General features: G+C 39.5%; 1 protein-coding gene across 5 annotated transcripts in view; it reads left to right on the top strand.

Moving 5' to 3' along the window:
- USP25 (ubiquitin specific peptidase 25) overlaps window positions 1-18,360 on the top strand; it is a 99,052-nt gene that overhangs the window by 24,297 nt on the left and 56,395 nt on the right. For 3 of the 5 annotated variants that reach the window (XM_069785329.1, XM_069785331.1, XM_069785330.1), the window contains 2 exons: window positions 8,418-8,541; window positions 14,604-14,766. In XM_069785329.1, the coding sequence (XP_069641430.1) occupies window positions 8,418-8,541; window positions 14,604-14,766 (287 nt within the window). The remainder of the gene's footprint in view (window positions 1-8,417; window positions 8,542-14,603; window positions 14,767-18,360) is intronic. The other 2 variants (XM_069785333.1, XM_069785332.1) reach the window with 1 other exon arrangement.

The raw sequence follows: 18,360 nt of genomic DNA, 5'->3' as shown, positions 1-18,360 counted from the left end.
AATTATTTAGCTTCACCCACAGCAGGATTTTTTTCCTTTTCGTTTCACTAATATTGGGGTGGCTATGGTGGCACCATTATAAAGAAGTTTAGTTAGATCTCCTTGTCAGTTGCACAATTGTCTCTTTGTCTCTAGCATCTTGACATAACCATCTTTTTTTTTTTATTTTTTTAATTTAGAGATGAGTTTATTCTCAACATCTCAGATCTGAAAACTGCATTTTAATCCTTGGTATTACTAGCAACCCTGTTTAAAACACCCTGAGTGCATTGTAGGTAGTTGTATTATCCCCTTACTAAGTCGGGGTAGTGGTGGTGGTTTGTTTTGGTTTTGTGTTTTTTTTTTTGTTTTTTTTTCCCTTTTCCCTCCTTTGGAAAGAAAGCACACACAAAACCCCACATGTATTTAATTTTCAATGTCAGAAAATTGACATTGAGGAAATGGAGAATATTTTCAACAAACTTACCACTGTTGTCATAGGCTGCAGTACTGAAGATCTACTATGGCAGTGGAATAGTAAGCTGGATTCTCTTGCCGTCTGTGTTTAATTAGATTTATTAGCAATCCCATTAATAGAAGCATTTAGTTTTGCTGTCACTTACTGTGCTATGTAACCTTACTGAAGATACGAGGTGACAAGGGATATGAGAGGGAAGAGTCAAGCCTGCAGTGTCTACATTACCCATGACTGATGGTCAAACTGAAAAAAGTAAGTTTTGAGTTGTACATTCCAAGCTGAATTTCAAGATTCTCTTCTCTTTTCTAGAGGGCTGAAGGCAGACCCAGACTCCTTACAGTTATATAGCACTACAATCCAGTAATCAAGAAGCACAAACTGCTGTGGAAAAAGCAGACAGATTTTTTTTTTTTTTTTTTTTTTTACATCTTTAATATCTGGTCAGGTCCTCACTGCAACAAAGATAAGAGGCCTTTCCCAGCCTTTGTTGTTTTACTTAGACTGAAAACATGTTATGAGGTAAAGGCATCTTGGCCAACTTTTCTTCATGCTGGAGGATTTATGGGGCAAGAGCTAAACACCTACAGCAGAACAAAAGTCTAAACCAGTCTGATCATTGAGCACCTCCCCACCGCCCCACGGAGTGAAAGCTTCTTGCAGAAACCTACAGTTCTTCTGTTGTGATCTGCTTGCTGTAATTATTTTGATTATGAATTTAAAAAATGCAGTACATTTAAAATGGGCAAGTTTCAGGGCCCTACCTTAGTAAGTACTGTCATGTGAGGGAGTATAATGAAAGACAGCAGATGACTTGGGAGAAGAGAATGGAAGGGTGGACATAGATGGGAAACATATTCAGCAATGATAGCTCCAACCATCAACACTCTCTTCTGCAAAGAGCACTATTCTCAGAAACTATGCTTAGTTGCTGACAGTATCTTGCCTTTCAAATTTGACTCCCTTTTACTATCCCACAAGGGTATAATTACATGAAGATAATTATAACTCACCCTTACTGTTTCTTACTGCTTAACTACCTCTGTGCATTTGGAACTTACGATGTTATGAGTCACCGAGTTTTGTGATCCCACCAAGTAACCCAAAATGGGGATGAGAGAGTTACAGATAAATGTCAGAACTGTCTTTTATGCCCCAGAAAACCTCCAGCCACTTACACAGGATTTTGAATGTAAGCCTTGCATAAAGGTATATCAAATGTATTCTGTCAGCTTGACTGACTACATTTCTTTGAAATGGTTACTTAGTTAAGGGGTAAAATGAAAATGTATATGTATACCTTAACAATCAGCAATTAGCCTGGATTGTGCACTGGCTCTTCCATAAGTGACAGTGGTCATTCAGATGTTTGAGAGTTGCTTTCTGTATGTTAGGAGGTATAAGGAAACCTGATTTCTCTTATTAGCAAATGCAACACTTAAGCAGCTGCAAAAATATTAATGAGTTTGCATAAAATTTACTCCATCTTTAAAAGCAAAGGCTGACTTGCACAGTGTTATTCATGATGCTTGCTTTTTTGCCTGTTCAAAATGGTGTGTGTAAGCACCTGCGAGTAGCTTTTTCACATCAGGAGGGATGTGTGCATTATCTGATGCCTTTGCAAAGGTGGTGTTACTCTTGAATTTTTTTTTTCCCCTTCCTGCAATCTATTAGTGAGCAGAAGCTGCTTAAGCATTAGGGTTGCAGTGTACAAATGGACACCTTTTAGGCTAAGATCACTTTAATGTTCTGCTGAGTAGCATAAATCCTAGGCACTGCAGTAGTACTTTCCAATATTTTCACTTTATTGATTTCTCTAGAAACCTTTTTTTTCCATTTGAAGTAATTCAGTGTATTTTCATCTATGGCTGCACAACAAAACTGTTGCATTGCTAAACATATATCCATTTCCTTATTATTTGAGATACTTGCAGAACCAAGGGTTAAAGGAAGCAGCAGAATGAAGAGAAGACATGTATTTAAAGTTGTATTGTCTTCAAATGAAATAGCTGTCAAGACATATTCTCTCCTTCCCTTCTTTTGAAAACTCAAAATTCTTTTTCACAAAAACTGAATTATTAGTCTTTGCAATTGCACATTCCACAGCTGAAGCAAAAGGTTTCAAGCCCCTTTATAAAGACATAGTACAATGTAACTATAAAATGTCATGCACACCAACGTGAGGGTTGTAGACTTCATTACTTCTGGGGACCTGGCTTTTTATATCTTCCTGTTTTAGAGTTTGAGCTTTTACATAGGTTTCAGAAGTCATTCAGTCAACCCTGTCTAATGAGGTAGGCTTAACTGCACCTAAAACCTCCCGAAGTGATGTTTATGTAATATTTCTTAAAAAACATTTTGTTTTAGAGACTCTGAAAAGTTTGTAGAATCATTTGATTTGGTGCTTCACTGTCCTTACTTTTAGACTCCTAATATCTTGCCTAAATCCCTCTTGCTTCAGGCTAAGTTCTTCATTCTTTTTACTACCCCAGTGGAGATTATAGTACACTTCATTCCTTTTATCTTAGATGAAGTGTTGCATGCTCGAAGACTGTGTATCATAATGTACCCTCAGACTTTTCTCAGATCTAAACTAAACGGCCCAAATTCTTTCCAAGTCTTTGGATGCATTTCCTATACCTATTGTCAATTCTTTTTCTCTCTTCTAGATCTTCTCTAATGGTTCTGCCTTTTTTGTGACCTGTGGCACTCAAAACAATAACCAAGACTTCAGCTGAGTTCTTAAGAAAAATGGGTGATTATAAGTGTCCGTGTAGTACTCTGACAATATACCTCATGTAACACTTCATATTTTCTTCAATGCTGTGATGTGAGTTGCAGGTTGAACATGAATCAGCTGTAGCCCCCAGATCCTTCCTGGCACAAGTCCTAGTCAGTTTTCGTTCTATAGCTGTGCATTTTATTGTTTCTGGACACTAATTTCTTCTGTCACCTTACCTAACTCGGACATAGCTATGTGACTTTGCGACATTTCCTCCTATTTCAGGGATTATTTGTGTCATCTTCATCCAGGTTCCTGGGAGTGTCTCCAGCTTGGTATAGCAGGGTCCCTGCTTCAGAATGTCAGGAGTCTTGTACCTTGAGGTGGTCCTTTCATCTTACAGATTCACTTGTTCCTTTGTTTCATGACTACCTCTCTCCTTCCCATCTCTGTCACTAGGAGAATCGTCAGTTTAAGGTGTTATCCTAGGACAGTGTAAATGCAGCTGAGATGAGGAAGTTCCTGTGAGACAGTGGTGGCCAACGTTTGCTAGCTCCTTTCATCAGTGGACCTGTTGGCTAAGTAGCTGCTGGGATGCTGTGTATTCTTCCTCCATCCAGTTTTAACCAAAATTGGCATACACAGCCAATTAAATTCCTTTAAATTTTCACATAGGAGCCCAAGATCATCATGATATTTAACATCACAGAACAGACGGTAGAATGTAGGATCTTGCTTAGCGCTGCTTGTAATAAGCAAAAATGATGTCGTCTCAACTTCAGTTTTTTCTTTTTATGTTGTTGGTGTGTTGACATTGGAGTCTTGCTGCTGAATTTCCATACTTGGCATCTGTCCATTGAACCTATCAGGCCTGCCCCTCATTTTCCTCTCCCTGTGCCAGCGGTTGCATCGCTGTGGTGCTTTATTGCCTGTGCCTGGGTTCAATTGCTACTTCAGATCTGTCCTTCATGCTGAGTTTCCCAGCCTACTTGAGTTTGAAGTTCCTACTCTCTGCATCCTCCTAGTAAAAGTAACAAGTCAATAACACAGTAATTATTTTAATGACCTAGGCAATTACCAATTAAGAACCATTTATTTAAATGATAGAAACTTCCTAAGTAAACAGATTGGTAGTAAGGTTTTTTTAGAAAAGAAAGAAGATATATGGGGATAGATAGATACAATGTGTGCATTTACTATATATATATATACACACTAATATAGATGTCACAAATTTCAATATACAACTTAAAGCTGCTTTGTAGAATTACAATTCAAACTCTCTGGAACTTATGTACCAGAAGCACACATTATTATAGAATAACGTTGTAAACCAAAATACATTTCTTAGTAAAACAGTTGATTAATTCTGCATGTTAATTTTAGTTGAATAAACATCATGAATACACTAATACAGACTGTTTTGATGAGCAGTTTCTTCGTTCATAAAGAATTTTTTCAGAAGCAAACTTTTTTGTTTATTTAGTAGTCATGGCTTTGTTAAGAACGTTTGCATTTCCTAAGGCTATGTGATATACAATCCTTTATGAGGATGAGCCAGTGAGAACTAAAGTGTTCTGTGGCCTAAATGAGAGGAGTGTTACAAAATCAGCATATGTAAATTAAAGTCAGGTAGCTATAAATTTGGAGAAGCGTCATTATTCTTAATACCTTTATGAAGTGCATCCTTCAGCCTATCACAGGAAACTCGTGTGTCTGATAAATACTTTGGGTAAAAGTCAGCTTTTTGTTTTTATTTCAGACTCAGAATTTGAATACAGAAATCAGTTGGTCAAATAGGAAACATCAGTAGATTGGTTTCATGAATGAATTCCACTACTGATTGCTATAAAATAAAGTCATAGATATTTTAAAACTAGATTAATGTTGAATTTAGTAATGAGTGTGAGAGAAGGCAAAGTGATTGTACTTGTAGAATAACTGCTTGAAAATTGGACTTGAAAATTTTCACTTAAAAAAAAAAAGAAATCCCCATGTAAGAATTTACAAAACTTGAAGATATTTTAAAACAAAACCAAAAAAAACCTGCATGAATTTCATGTATATGTACATTTGTATAATCTATAACTGACATGAATGCAAACTGTGCAGACAAGCTGACTTTTTTTTAAAAGAATTTAGTCTCAGACTTTGCCCTTCTGTTATGATTTCTATTGAGATCTCCTCTTTATAATCCTATGATATAGGATTCAAGTCATACATGAGTTGTTGCAGCTTAATGAGTTACTGTGTCAGCTGAGATGCTGAAAAAGACCTTGAACCTGCTCCAAGTATAGCAAACATGAACTAAAATACATTACCTTAAATCTCCGAAACATTTTTATTTTACATTTGCTACAAACTAAAAGCTTGCATGGAGTAAGTTACTGTGGATTAGCTGATATTTAGAAGTGTATTTTTCTGATGTAAGTTATGCTAGGTAAACCCTCTGTGACATAAATCAATGGCACCACTCACATGTGGTGGTAGTATCTGGCAGCAGGTCTTCACTGTATTGTCTTTTTTCATGCAGATCAGGAACAATGTATATGTGAAAACAAGATTTCTAAAGAGAATCCTGTTTTGTCTGCTCTAAAACCCTTGCACGCCAAAGGAAACTGTTGTGTTGATCTGCTTTCTGAAAGCAAGTAGAAGTCAAAGATTTGGGGTTTTAATATTAGTGATGTAATCACTGGTACTATGAATGGTAATAAACTTCTGAACACATAGGGTGGTGGTATAAATTAATAAAGATTAAGGAGCTAGGGAGGTGCAAAGAAGTTGAATAATTTAATGAAAATGTGAGTTGGAGTTGACCTTGGTAGATTTTTGTATAACAGTGGGAGCTTTTGTTAACCACATAATTTTCAGCTAGGTTATGAATTCTTTTCCAGAAAATACTCTCCATATAAAGGAGCTTACTTCTTAATCTAACTTTCTTTTTTTATTGTTGTATAAGAATTTCATCACTCATACCTGACTAGAGACTAACTAAAGGAATATTCCCCTCTAACTAAGTGATCAGAGTAATCCTATATGCTTCTCCATCAGTTTGTGTGGCTGTGGGATTGAGGGTTACTCCATCTTCAGTTGTGACCACTATTACTGCTTTCAGAAAAACAGCTCATCTCCAGTGGAGATGAGGTGCCTGTGTGTGACTACATGCAAATGTGCAGAAAATACAACATAAGCATCGCGTTTTAGAGTGTAATAGGTAGTGTGTGGTCATGGGATCCTCTCATCGCTGTTGACCTTTCTAGCCTTTCTCCTGCTCTTAGGCTGTTGAACATGCTTGCATGTGACCCAGGTTGAGGTATTATTTTAGCCAAAATTACACTGTTCTTGATGTGGCAACTCATATATCAAAACAACTCTGGGTGAGATGTCTGCTGGTGGTTCTTGCAATTGCTTTAGGACTTCTGAAGGAGAATTTCAGGCATCTGAGTTGAAGTATCCTGATATGCTGGTAGATCTGAGCTGACTATAAAAGACAAAAGAATAAAATTATGAAGTGCTGCTTTTGTGGTCATAGTGTTTTTCCATACTTCCAGATCATGACAGATTGCCTAGTTTACTTTGCAGATAAGAGTGCTTCCTTTAAAGGTTCACTAAATAAAATACAAGCTCAGCCATCTTTGTTTTGGGGAAACAGGGCTAAGCTGAAAACTAGTTTTTGAAGATGCTGGTGTTAACAGAAAATTTTCTTTTACAACTTCTTTTCAGTTTCAGCTTTCTGTGAGGATAAGTCATCCCATTTTCTGTTCATACACAGCTATAGCAATGATTTTTGTATCATAAGTTCAGTGTTTTATTTTGATCCAGTGAGAAATGTCACAGACAAGTAAGCCCAGGGAAATAGAGGAAGCTGTCTCTACAGCGAGTCAGCCCATCCAGGAGAAAAGTCAGAAGCTAGATGGGAGAAGCTCTTTGGGTATGAGTAATTATGCTGGCCTATGGAAGGAGAAATGCAGACAAGCTGCTCATCTCTCTTTGTGAGCAATCATCAGTTTAGAATCTGTGTCTCTTTCTCCCAGAGTCTTTTAGCTTCTAATGTCCAAACCCCAGGCTGAAGAGTAGTCCCTTTCATAGCTCTTCGGGTAAATGTTGGCCTGAGAGGAGGGAGACTGAAACCAGCCAATGCTCCCTGTGTGTGTCTGTCTAATACTGCACATAAAAGTCTCTTCTGCACTTTCCCTTCTCTTTCTGTCTGGCTGACCTGCAAAGTGATACTTTTGGCCCCTGAAATCATGATAACCAACGACCTTGGCTTTTCTGAAGGTCTTGTGCGGTTGATGGACATTCCTGTTGGCCCTAGCTGCTCTGAAAGCATGGCTGTGCCTGACGGGAGGGATTTGTGTTGTGGTGTGACCTGTGTAGTGAAATCCCTCCTTACTCAGGAGGGGGAGTGCTGTCGCTGCTCTCAGGAAACAAGGAGGTTTACGGGGGATGTTAGTATCTGATTCTTTAGATAATGGGAGCTGGCGAGAAAGGCAGAAGTAGGATTGTTTTCATCTTCATTACCCAGTCAGTAGCCCATCCAGCATTCCCCACGTGTCCAAGTACAGATCCTCATTTTGACTTCAGTACTTGTTTTCTTTAATTCTCCTGGTGAGACGGGATAGTTCCAGTAGACAGAAATTGGATTTAAATATATTCAGAAAAGGAGTGTACAGCCAGGATAGAAAAGAATTAGGTTAAGTAAGGAAGTCTCCCACATGTTATGAAACTGTGTGAAAGTATTTGGCTCACCAGTGCACAGAAATACTTGTAGAATTTGAGGCTGTATTGGGAAAACTCCACATGCGTTCCTCCATGAGGAGGGAAAAACAACTATGCTTGGCTAAGGTATCCTTTTTAAGAGGTTGTCTTCATCATGTATTCCCTGGAAGCAACTGATTACGGTAGCTGAAGTAATACTTTTAAGTGTATTGCTTTAAGAGGGCTTTCAGAAACCATAGATTCCTAAATTTGTCCCATAGCTCTGTGAAACTTAAGAATGTTAGGAGGAAGGAAGACTTTTGCCTGTCATACCTTAGCAAGAGCAAGCTGCTGAGGTTTTTATCCGGCTTGGAGGCAGAAGGGAGCCGATAGCAGGGTTAGTGGTTGGAAGAGCACAGGGCACAGGAGGGATGAACTGGAATGGTGCTCAGCAATCCACGTGGGCTCTCTCTCCTCTACAGTAAGACTTGCCTTTCATTCTGTTTCACTTTTAATTTTGAGAAAGATAGTTTTGCTTTTCAGATGTGATTGATCTCACTGGAGATGATAAAGATGATCTTCAGAGGGCAATTGCCTTGAGTTTGGAGGAATCAAACAGGGCATTCAGGGAGACTGGAATAACAGATGAGGAACAAGCCATTAGCAGGTAAACGAACAACTTATATAAAGCAGAAATTAAATTAAAGAGTTGGAGATTGGCCTGTATTGCTTTTTTTAACTTTAACAAAGAATAACTTGTTTACTTTCATTTGTGCTACTGATATGCCTGGCTTCAGGATGTTGCTTTAATGTATTGTATGTTCTACACTGGAAAATAGTCTGTCATGTGTGGGCTAGGATTTAATAGTATATTTCATGTTGATGCATTTGTTTAAATATTGAGGAAGTTGATGGAGATAGAGGATATACGGTCATATTTAAATAGGACCTAAAACTAAAAGTTTCTCTTGTGTATCAGGTAAAAAGCAATGAAAACAAAATATAATTAAGCAGCTAATAAATTCTTTGTCCTGTTTTTTGTACAGTGTTCATTTTACAATAACATTTTCTTACCTCTGTGCTAAGGCTGAGATTGAGGGAGGGGGTAGTAACACTATGACTTGAGTATACTAAGAGCAGCTGCTGTATTTTAGCTCATAAAGTATGTTATTAACCTATTTAACAAATAGGTTTTATAACCTTTGAGTGAAGTTAACTTCTTGGTTTAAAGTTTTATGAACTTAACTTTCTCAACTTGGTCGTGATAAGAATCTGTACGTTAACTTTTGATCAGATTTTACAATAATTTTTGGTACAGTATGTGTTTATATGTAAATATAGATATAATTATGAAGTATTTGGGACTTGAACTAAGCCTGGTGTAGGGTTGTGTGGGAGGGATGTTGGTTTTTTCATCTCTGGCTGGCCTTGGGAGGGATGTTGTTTTTTTTTCATTTGTGGCTGTCCTTGTTCTGGGGGAAAAGGGCAATGATTTGATCCTTGTGTTAGAAGGTTAAGTACCACCTCCTTGTAAAAGACTAATTTTATAAAAAAATGATTTAGATGGGGGAGACTCACCACAATAATTCTTCTCCTGTATTTGACACTGTATTGTATTTGTTCACTGTATTTGACAGACTAAGTGGCTTATCAGAAAAGTCCAACTCTGAGAATATGGAGAGTGTTACTTTATCCACGGTCATTTTCTTTTTCCTTTTGAAAAATAAATGTACTAATTGTGAGAATAAACATACCTCTCCCTCCCTCCATTTGTGATAAAAGCCATCTTGTTATATGAATTTAAGATAACATTTTAGGAGAGAAAGGTGGGATGAGAGGGATTTATCTTCTCATTAATAGTTGGAAGAAGATTTTAAGGGGTTGTTTTCTGTTTGGTAGTTTTTGTTTTCTTTTTTTTAAGACCTCAGTATGTGCATGTATACAAGATTATGGTGGAAGTTCTGTCCAGTTCTGATTCAGAAGTTCTGCTCTTGCATGTTCCTTTTTGAAAGACAGAATTGTCATAATTACAGAGTTGTGATTTAGACAGGCTCTCATAAAGATGGACCTATTTCTGGTCATGGAAATCTTTCTCCCTTTTTTTTCCTTCCGCAAGCTGTGACTGCTTCTACTGTGCTCACTTCTTGGGAGCCTTCAAGCTTTAATTTTTTTCCTGTAGACTTTGTTTTTCACTTTGCAGGCTAAAAAGCCCTTTTTAGTTTTATCTGCTTAGCCCATAAATAAGTATTATAAACATTTTACTTAAATTATGGTGTATCTTTTTTCTGGTTTCAGAAAATAACAAAGTATGCCATTTTTTTTCTGTATGTATAAAGGCATGTAGACAATTTGTTCAGTTATATACAGAGAAAATATTGGTCTTTTGATGCAACAGAGATGTATATTTGATGGCAAAATTACACACAATAGCATGTGCCAAATTAAGAGCTTGTTGCTACCAAGGGGAATATGGCCTGCACACTGTACCACATTTTCTATGCTTGCTGTAGTATTCTTTGGAGCATTTGTTGCACGAATTTATTTCCCAAAGCCATGCAAAAATATTCATTACAAGATCCAGAGTATATCATGGCACAAGAAAGGGAATGGGACTTTGCTTGTGAATGGAGACAGAAAAGAATGAGGGTGTTGGGGGTTTTGGCAGCACTGAAGTATTAGATCAACTCAGTTACATACCAAGATACACCCCGAGCTGATGGCAATTTATGTCTGAGATGTACAAATACAGGAAGTTCAGAATTCTTGATCTGAGCTATTCAATCAGCTTGCTCAAGGACAGGACTGCAGACTGTTTTAAAAAAAAAAAAAAAATAATCACTTAGTGGTTAACACCCCACAGAAGAATGTTGGCATTCCAATAGAAAGCACAGTATCTGTGCAAGACTCCTCAAAACAAAAAGTAGAACACTGCGGTTGTAAACAAGTTAAGCTGCAGCCATTTACTTTTGTTTTTCTAGGTTAAATAAGAAGCAGAAATCAGACAGGAAGTCAATAATAAGCACATGAAACTATGGAAATATTTCATTTTTAATAGTGTAGGATGTGTGCATATTTAAACAGCCTTTGGTGTGGAGGATATTTTTTTCCAAACGTATTCATGTTTTGGAACCTAATTTGCACTGATTTTGTTAAGGTTTCCAAGGGAGCATTAACGGAATTTCTTGACTTGTGTAATTAATGCTATAATGCACATAGAATTTGTCTTCCTGAATGTAATTGCCTTGTGCTACTTAATGAGGACAGATCTGATTACTACATAGGTGTTGAGAGGAGTGCAGCTGAAATGTCCAAGTGTCCAAGCTGAACATCTTGTACATGGCACGTTTAAAATTTTTTATTATTCCCTCTCTTAATCTCCCAGGGAAATGTGCATGATCAGTGTATTTCTTAATATGAAAAATCTTCTCCTGCTTATATTACTTTTCATGGATTGAAAGAGAATGAGGCTGGTCAGGTAGGGCTTCACTGGGGAAGCCAGTAAGATATGACTGAAAGAAGAAATTAGCTGGCCTGTGTTGTGCCTAGGGTAGTAGCCATATTAAAATGAGAGCCCATGCTATAGGTGCATAAGGATGTGCACAACCCCTAGTGTGGGGTTTTTTTTTGTTTGGTTGTTTTTTTTAACATGGTCACTGAAACTGTTGGGGACTCTGCACTGTGGTTAAGCATTGTGTGTATAGATCAGAGGTGAAACTGGGGAGGCATGTAGAGTTGGGGATGTTCCTGGATGTCCAGCTGTAAGATCATCACAGTATAAAGATGCTTCCTTGTTCTTTTAGCTGAGTAGCCTGCCAGAGTGGGCTTTTCTGCAGCATGTTTAGTGGGCTTCCTCAAAATGGTTTGGCTGAACTTTTGTGTTGCGGACTCACTCTGCCCGAGGCTTATTGCATTGTCTGGCTAGCCTCATGCAAGCAGCTCTGCAAAGCTGCTTGGCTATGCCCAGCTTGTTAGAGAAAAATAAAATACTGCTTTCAAGTCCCATGCCAAGCCTGGCATTAACTAACCCTCACTCCAGAGTTTCCCTCCAAACAAGATTCCAATGCTTGGAGGTGGGGAAGCCTTTGGTCCTGTGAGGCTAGAGAAATGCCATACCCTGCATGTAGCTTATGGCTCTGTGGCTAGCAACTGCTGCGGTGTTCTCCGAGGGTCGCAAAGAGGGTGTTTCAGCTATGTAATCAGAATTGCTAAATCCTTGTATTAACTTCCTGGAAGGATGCTAATTTTTTTGAGAGCATGTGTGAATAAGATTCTTTGTCAAGATAGTCTCCCAGATCAGGACTATATGAATATAATATAGTGAACATTATAATATAAGAGGTATACTCACTATGCTGGTAAATACATTTATGTAGCTTTTGAACTGATCATTAGGTTCCTGTTTACTGTGCTCACTTTTTATTTCAGTTTGCATCATAGCTATCATTATGGCTGAAAATGAGTTTGGCACATAGGGTGTGCAGCTATTGCATGTGCTCTCTGAGGACAATGTTATAAGTAAAATTAAGGAAAAATATGAAGTTTTGAGAATAAAATACTATAAGACATGGAAACAGATCTGAGGTGGAGCTAGAGATGAGGAAATCCTTCACCTGCTAAAGAAATTCAAAAACAAATGCAAGGAAGAAATTTTAGTAGGTAATTAAATTGACAAATGGTAATACCCTTGGGGTAGGGAACTATTTCAGTTTGAGAATATATATTTTTCTTAACTTGAACCTTGAAATATCTTGAAATATTCTTCAGCTTGGGGAAAAAAAGAAAAAGTTTGATTGTTTCCCTGAAAAAAAAAGTGGTATGGAGTAAGTATTGTAGTCCTGTTACATCATCATTCTAAATTTATTCCAGTCTGTCAGAGTCTTCCTATCAGGTTTAAAGGTCCCTTCAATTTAGTTTAAACAAGAGTTTAAGTAATTCTACCTGAATGAGAAATTATTTGAAATATGTATGACATTTGTTTTGAATTAATTTTTTAATGTCCCCATCAAATAACTTTTACTCTCAAAGCAGAGATACACTGGTCATCTAACACTTTTGAAGGATTGTATCAGTGAGAAGGGAAATGAATTTGACTGTTTCTTTGCATTTTGGGGTTTGCTTAGGAGATAACGTTACTGTAAAAGACTCTTAAAACTAGCAACTACTGAAGAATCAGGTTCCATCCCTATGCATTGTTTGAAGAGATGTCAGAGCAGAAGGTCTTAGAGGATTACATGCCTGTCTTTTCAGTGCTGTTACAAGGTTATCTGTCAAAAACTAAATGTGAGAAATTGATTAATCCTTAAGAAATTACAAGTTTTAGGTTCTTCCTGACATGTATTGGTACAGAAGTGGTATTTTTACCAAATGGTCTCTCAAATTCTGAATGCTTCTATTTTTTTTTTTTTTTTATTAAATAAGTAGCAAAAACAAATTAGCATGTCCCACAAAGCAGTTGTCTACAGTAAATTCATATAATGCTTCATAGTTCATGTATATCTTGTAAGATACCTTTTCTTAGTTTGACAAGAGCATAGCTTGAAACAAAAATTTACAGCTGGGAAACTGAGAGATTATGTCACGTGTGTGTCCCACCCTGTTTCTTTGTTTTTTTCTAAGATGTTCAAACTTTGTCCTTGAGGAACTCCATTTACAGACCAGTCTAAACCTGCCTGTCTTTGTTTAGTGAGTTTAGGACTGAAGGGGGCAACCGTTCATGCTGCTCAGACTGCTTAGATGCTTGTCATGCAGCTCCAGAAATCCTGTGATAGGCGAATGTAGTAGTTCAGTAGCAGCTCAGCCTTTTACATGGTAGTCGGAGTAGATGGTTGGGGATAGTGACTACTCTGTCAGTAGTACACACACCAGGCAACTTTGCTTATAAGTTAGAGCCATCATTATATGACCTGAATGTATCCATCTCCATCTTTCTGTTTAGAATATGCAGCTACCACAAATTACCTTTAAGGTGTTCTTTGTCACCAGTCTAAGGATATGTGCTGATACAGAAATACTGTGTTGAGTGAAGCTTGAGTTTGGGAGCATAACACGTATCAGATCTTACTGTCATGTGAAATATGGACATTCAACATAAATCACATAGGAACGGTTTCCTGCAAAGAGTGTGGTCACTGAAGTGTACAATTAACTTGAGTGGCATTTGAAAAATTGTGGGAAGATGTATTCCCATGGCTCATGAAGTGATTACTTGCTATTTAAAGTGATTAATACAGTTGCATAAGTTCCAAAAATGGTAACTAAAAAAGCTTCTTCCATTTTTGAAAGTTGCCTAGCTAGCTTTGGTTTACTGTCAGTAAATTAACTATTGGTGACTTTGTGCTTTGCATACCAATAAAAGCATTTGTGGATGAAAGTACTACACTAACAGTGCTGCCTGAAATTTCTTGTTGTCCATCCTATTTGAATCTGGTTCTTAAATAATTGATGACTTACAGACATGGTTCTTGTATCTAGAGCTCTCACAGGAGACTCACTCATTCACTCACTGATACCATTTTCCAAAACATAATGGAATTACTGTAACATATCTAAAAGTAAAATGGCATCTTACTTTTGAAGGCATATTATTGCATATAAATTTAAAACCAAGCTCAGCAACAATAAGTTAGTGAATGATGTAATTAAGATGTCTGTATTAGTAACTGAAGGTGTTTTACTGTGCCTTTTTTTTTTCTTTTTCTCACTTTTTTCCCCTCCCTTCTGTTCCCGAAGAGTTCTAGAAGCCAGTATTGCAGAAAATAAAGCAAGTTTAAAGAGGACGCACCCAGAGGTATGGAGTGACTCTCCAAACCCTTATGATCGAAAGCGGCAAGACAACTGTCCAGTAGGATTAAAGAATGTTGGCAACACGTGCTGGTTTAGTGCTGTCATTCAGGTAAGGACCCTCTTCGATTAGTTGTGTATACTCTTCATTGTATTTTTTTGTGAGGTGAGTTATCTTATTTTGAGTGGATAACTTAAGATATCTGTTTTCCTGGGAAGTTTAGGCCACTGGATGAGATGTTTTTGAGCATTACTTATTTATTGCATCTCTTAACATGTTTATCTATAGGCCTGATTGAAATGTAGAAAGTACTGTAGCGTAACTAAGTAAAGCTTCAAAATATTTCTTATTAAAAAGTTGCTGAAGACAAGGAGTTGAGTCTCTGAAGATCCTGGGTGTCTGCAACTCATGCTGACATCAGTGACAATTGTGGGTGCCTAAAAACATGTGAAAACTGGATTACAGATGAAGAACAGACTGCCTATATTAAAAGGAATGCATGTAAATGACTGAAAGGGGGTGGCTGACGATGGAGGTAGGTAGAGGAAATGAGACACCCTCAATCATGGAGTGCTTACTGGAACATCTACAAGAAAATAGATAGCTGAGTAGGTGTCGTGGTTTCAGCCCAGCCGGTAACAAAGGACCACGCGGCCGCTCGCTCACTCCTCCCGCCCCCCTCCGGTGGGATAGGGGGAAGACGGAGGAGAGGAAAAAAACCAAACCTGGAACCTCGAGGGTTGAGATAAAGGCAGTTTACTGGAACAACACAAAAAAAATTGCAACAACAACAACGGTACTAATGAAAAAGTATACAAAAAGAGTGATGCACAGTGCAACTGCTCACCACCCGGGACCCGACGCTCTGCCACTTCCCCCACCGAAAAGAAGAGCCCACCCCCCGGCCCGCTCCCCCTTTATATACTGAGCATGATGTCACATGGTATGGAATAGCTCCTTGGCCAGTTCAGGTCAGCTGCCCCGGCTATGCCCCCCACCTCCCAGGTTCCTGTAAAAAAAAATTAACTCTATCCCAGCTGAACCCAGGACATTATCCACCCCTTATTCTATACCATCTACATCATGCCCAGATCTTGCATTTTCCAATTAACCACTACCACTTTCCTTGTCTTTTATATATAAGTATATGGACTTGCGTCCGTCCCCGTCGCCCCCCCGCACACACACACACACGCCAATGGTATTCCTTTAGCGTATGGGCTATCCCTCTAATGTGTCCATTGATTTTATTTAGTCCATGACTTTGGGGCTCCATCTGTTGTAACAGTTCTTCAGGATAAGAGAGATGGTGTGAGATGGTGGGTTGTTGTATGCTGCCTCTGGAACTTGTGGCTAGTACATTTGGTGCAACTCACGCCCTTAGTCTGCAGGTCGAAGATGTTGATCTTGAGGAAATTGCTGGGTGTCAGTTCAAGTTCTGTCGCTGTTGTACTTGGCTCAGTTTCAAAGTCCACCCTTCAGTCATTTGGGTAATTTTTACAGTAATACCCTTGATATGGCATATAGACACTATAGATACAATGACATGCATTGGCAGGGTATTCAGCAGTTAGGTATCATACAGCCCAATTCACTGGCTATTCTCTCCCAAAATCAAATCTCCCTGAGGTACACATCGAACTTCCCCATCCTTCTGCATCACCCACCAGGTGTACCCAGGTCCCTGAGCAAAAACAACCCCTTGAATGGGTTTGCCTCTGTTTGAGGGAGGACTAACCCAGACTGTCTTTCCTAACATACTCCTCATGCGCACTACAGGGACTTTATCGCCTTCTACAGTATGTGGAAGTCTTGGTTGGGCGGGGCCAGCCCGATTGGCAGATCCTCTAGTATTAACTAACCAGGTGGCTTTTGTTAAATGTGTATCCCAATGTTTGAAAGTCCCACCCCCCATCGCTCTCAATGTAGTTTTCAGCAGTCCGTTGTATCGTTCGATTTTTCTGGAGGCCGGTGCGTGATAAGGGATGTGATATACCCACTCAATGCCGTGTTCTTTGGCCCAGGTGTCTACGAGGTTGTTTCGGAAGTGAGTCCCGTTGTCCGACTCGATTCTTTCTGGGGTGCCGTGTTGCCATAAAATTTTCTCTTCAAGGCCCAGGATAGTGTTCTGGGCAGCGGCATGGGACACAGGGTATGTTTCCAGCCATCCAGTGGTTGCTTCCACCATTGTAAGCACATGGCACTTGCCTTGGCGTGTTCGTGGGAGTGTGATATAGTCAATCTGCCAGGCCTCCCACTGTTTATATTTCAGCCATCGCCCTTCGTACGACAGGGGTTTTTGCCGCTTGGCTTGCTTAATTGCGGCACATGTTTCACATTCGTGGATGACCTGTGCGATAGTGTCCATGGTCAAGACCACCCCTCGATCTCGAGCCCATCTATATGTTGCATCTCTCCCCTGATGGCCTGAGGTATGGTGGGCCCACTGAGCCATAAATAGCTCACCCCTACGTTGCCAGTCCAGGTCCACCTGAGACACTTCAATCTTGGCAGCCTGATCTGCCTGCTGATTGTTTTGATGTTCTTCAGTGGCCCGACTCTTGGGTACATGAGCATCTATGTGACGTACTTTTACCACTAGCTTCTCTATCCGAACAGCGATATCTTGCCACAGTGCGGCAGCCCAAATGGGTTTACCTCTGCGTTGCCAGTTGCCCTTCTTCCATTGCTGTAGCCACCCCCATAGGGCATTTGCCACCATCCATGAGTCAGTATAGAGATAGAGCACTGGCCACTTTTCTCTTTCAGCAATATCTAATGCTAGCTGGATGGCTTTCACCTCTGCAAACTGACTCGATTCACCTTCTCCTTCAGCAGTTTCTGCAACTAGTCGTGTAGGACTCCATACAGCAGCCTTCCACCTCCGATGTTTTCCCACGATGCGACAGGACCCATCAGTGAATAGGGCATATTGCCTCTCATTTTCTGGCAGTTTATTATACAGCGGGGCCTCTTCAGCCCGTGTCACCTCCTCCTCTGGCAACATTCCAAAGTCTTTGTCTTCTGGCCAGTCCGTGATCACTTCTAAAATTCCTGGGCGACTGGGGTTTCCTATGCGAGCCCGTTGTGTGATCAGTGCAATCCACTTACTCCACGTGGCATCAGTCGCGTGATGTGTAGAGGAAACTTTCCCTTTGAACATCCAGCCCAGCACTGGCAGTCGGGGTGCTAAGAAGAGCTGTGTTTCAGTACCAACCACTTCTGAAGCGGCTCGAACTCCTTCATATGCTGCCAATATCTCTTTTTCAGTTGGAGTATAGCGAGCCTCGGATCCTCGATATCCCCGACTCCAAAACCCCAGGGGTCGGCCTCGGGTCTCTCCAGGTGCTTTCTGCCAAAGGCTCCAGGTAGGGCCATTCTCCCCAGCTGCAGTGTAGAGCACATTTTTAACATCTGGTCCTGTCCGGACTGGCCCAAGAGCTACTGCATGAACAATCTCCCGCTTAATTTGTTCAAAGGCTTGTCGTTGCTCAGGCCCCCATTTAAAATCGTTCTTCTTCCGGGTAACTTGGTAGAGAGGACTTACAATTTGACTGTAATTTGGAATATGCATTCTCCAAAAGCCCACAACACCTAAGAAAGCCTGTGTTTCCTTTTTATTAGTCGGTGAGGACATAGCTGCTATTTTGTTGATCACGTCCGCAGGGATCTGACGACGCCCGTCTTGCCATTTTACTCCTAAGA

Source organism: Haliaeetus albicilla, chromosome 6 (assembly GCF_947461875.1).
Source record: "Haliaeetus albicilla chromosome 6, bHalAlb1.1, whole genome shotgun sequence".
Taxonomy (NCBI): Eukaryota; Metazoa; Chordata; class Aves; order Accipitriformes; family Accipitridae; genus Haliaeetus; species Haliaeetus albicilla.
This window is presented reverse-complemented; position numbering and strand designations above follow the sequence as displayed.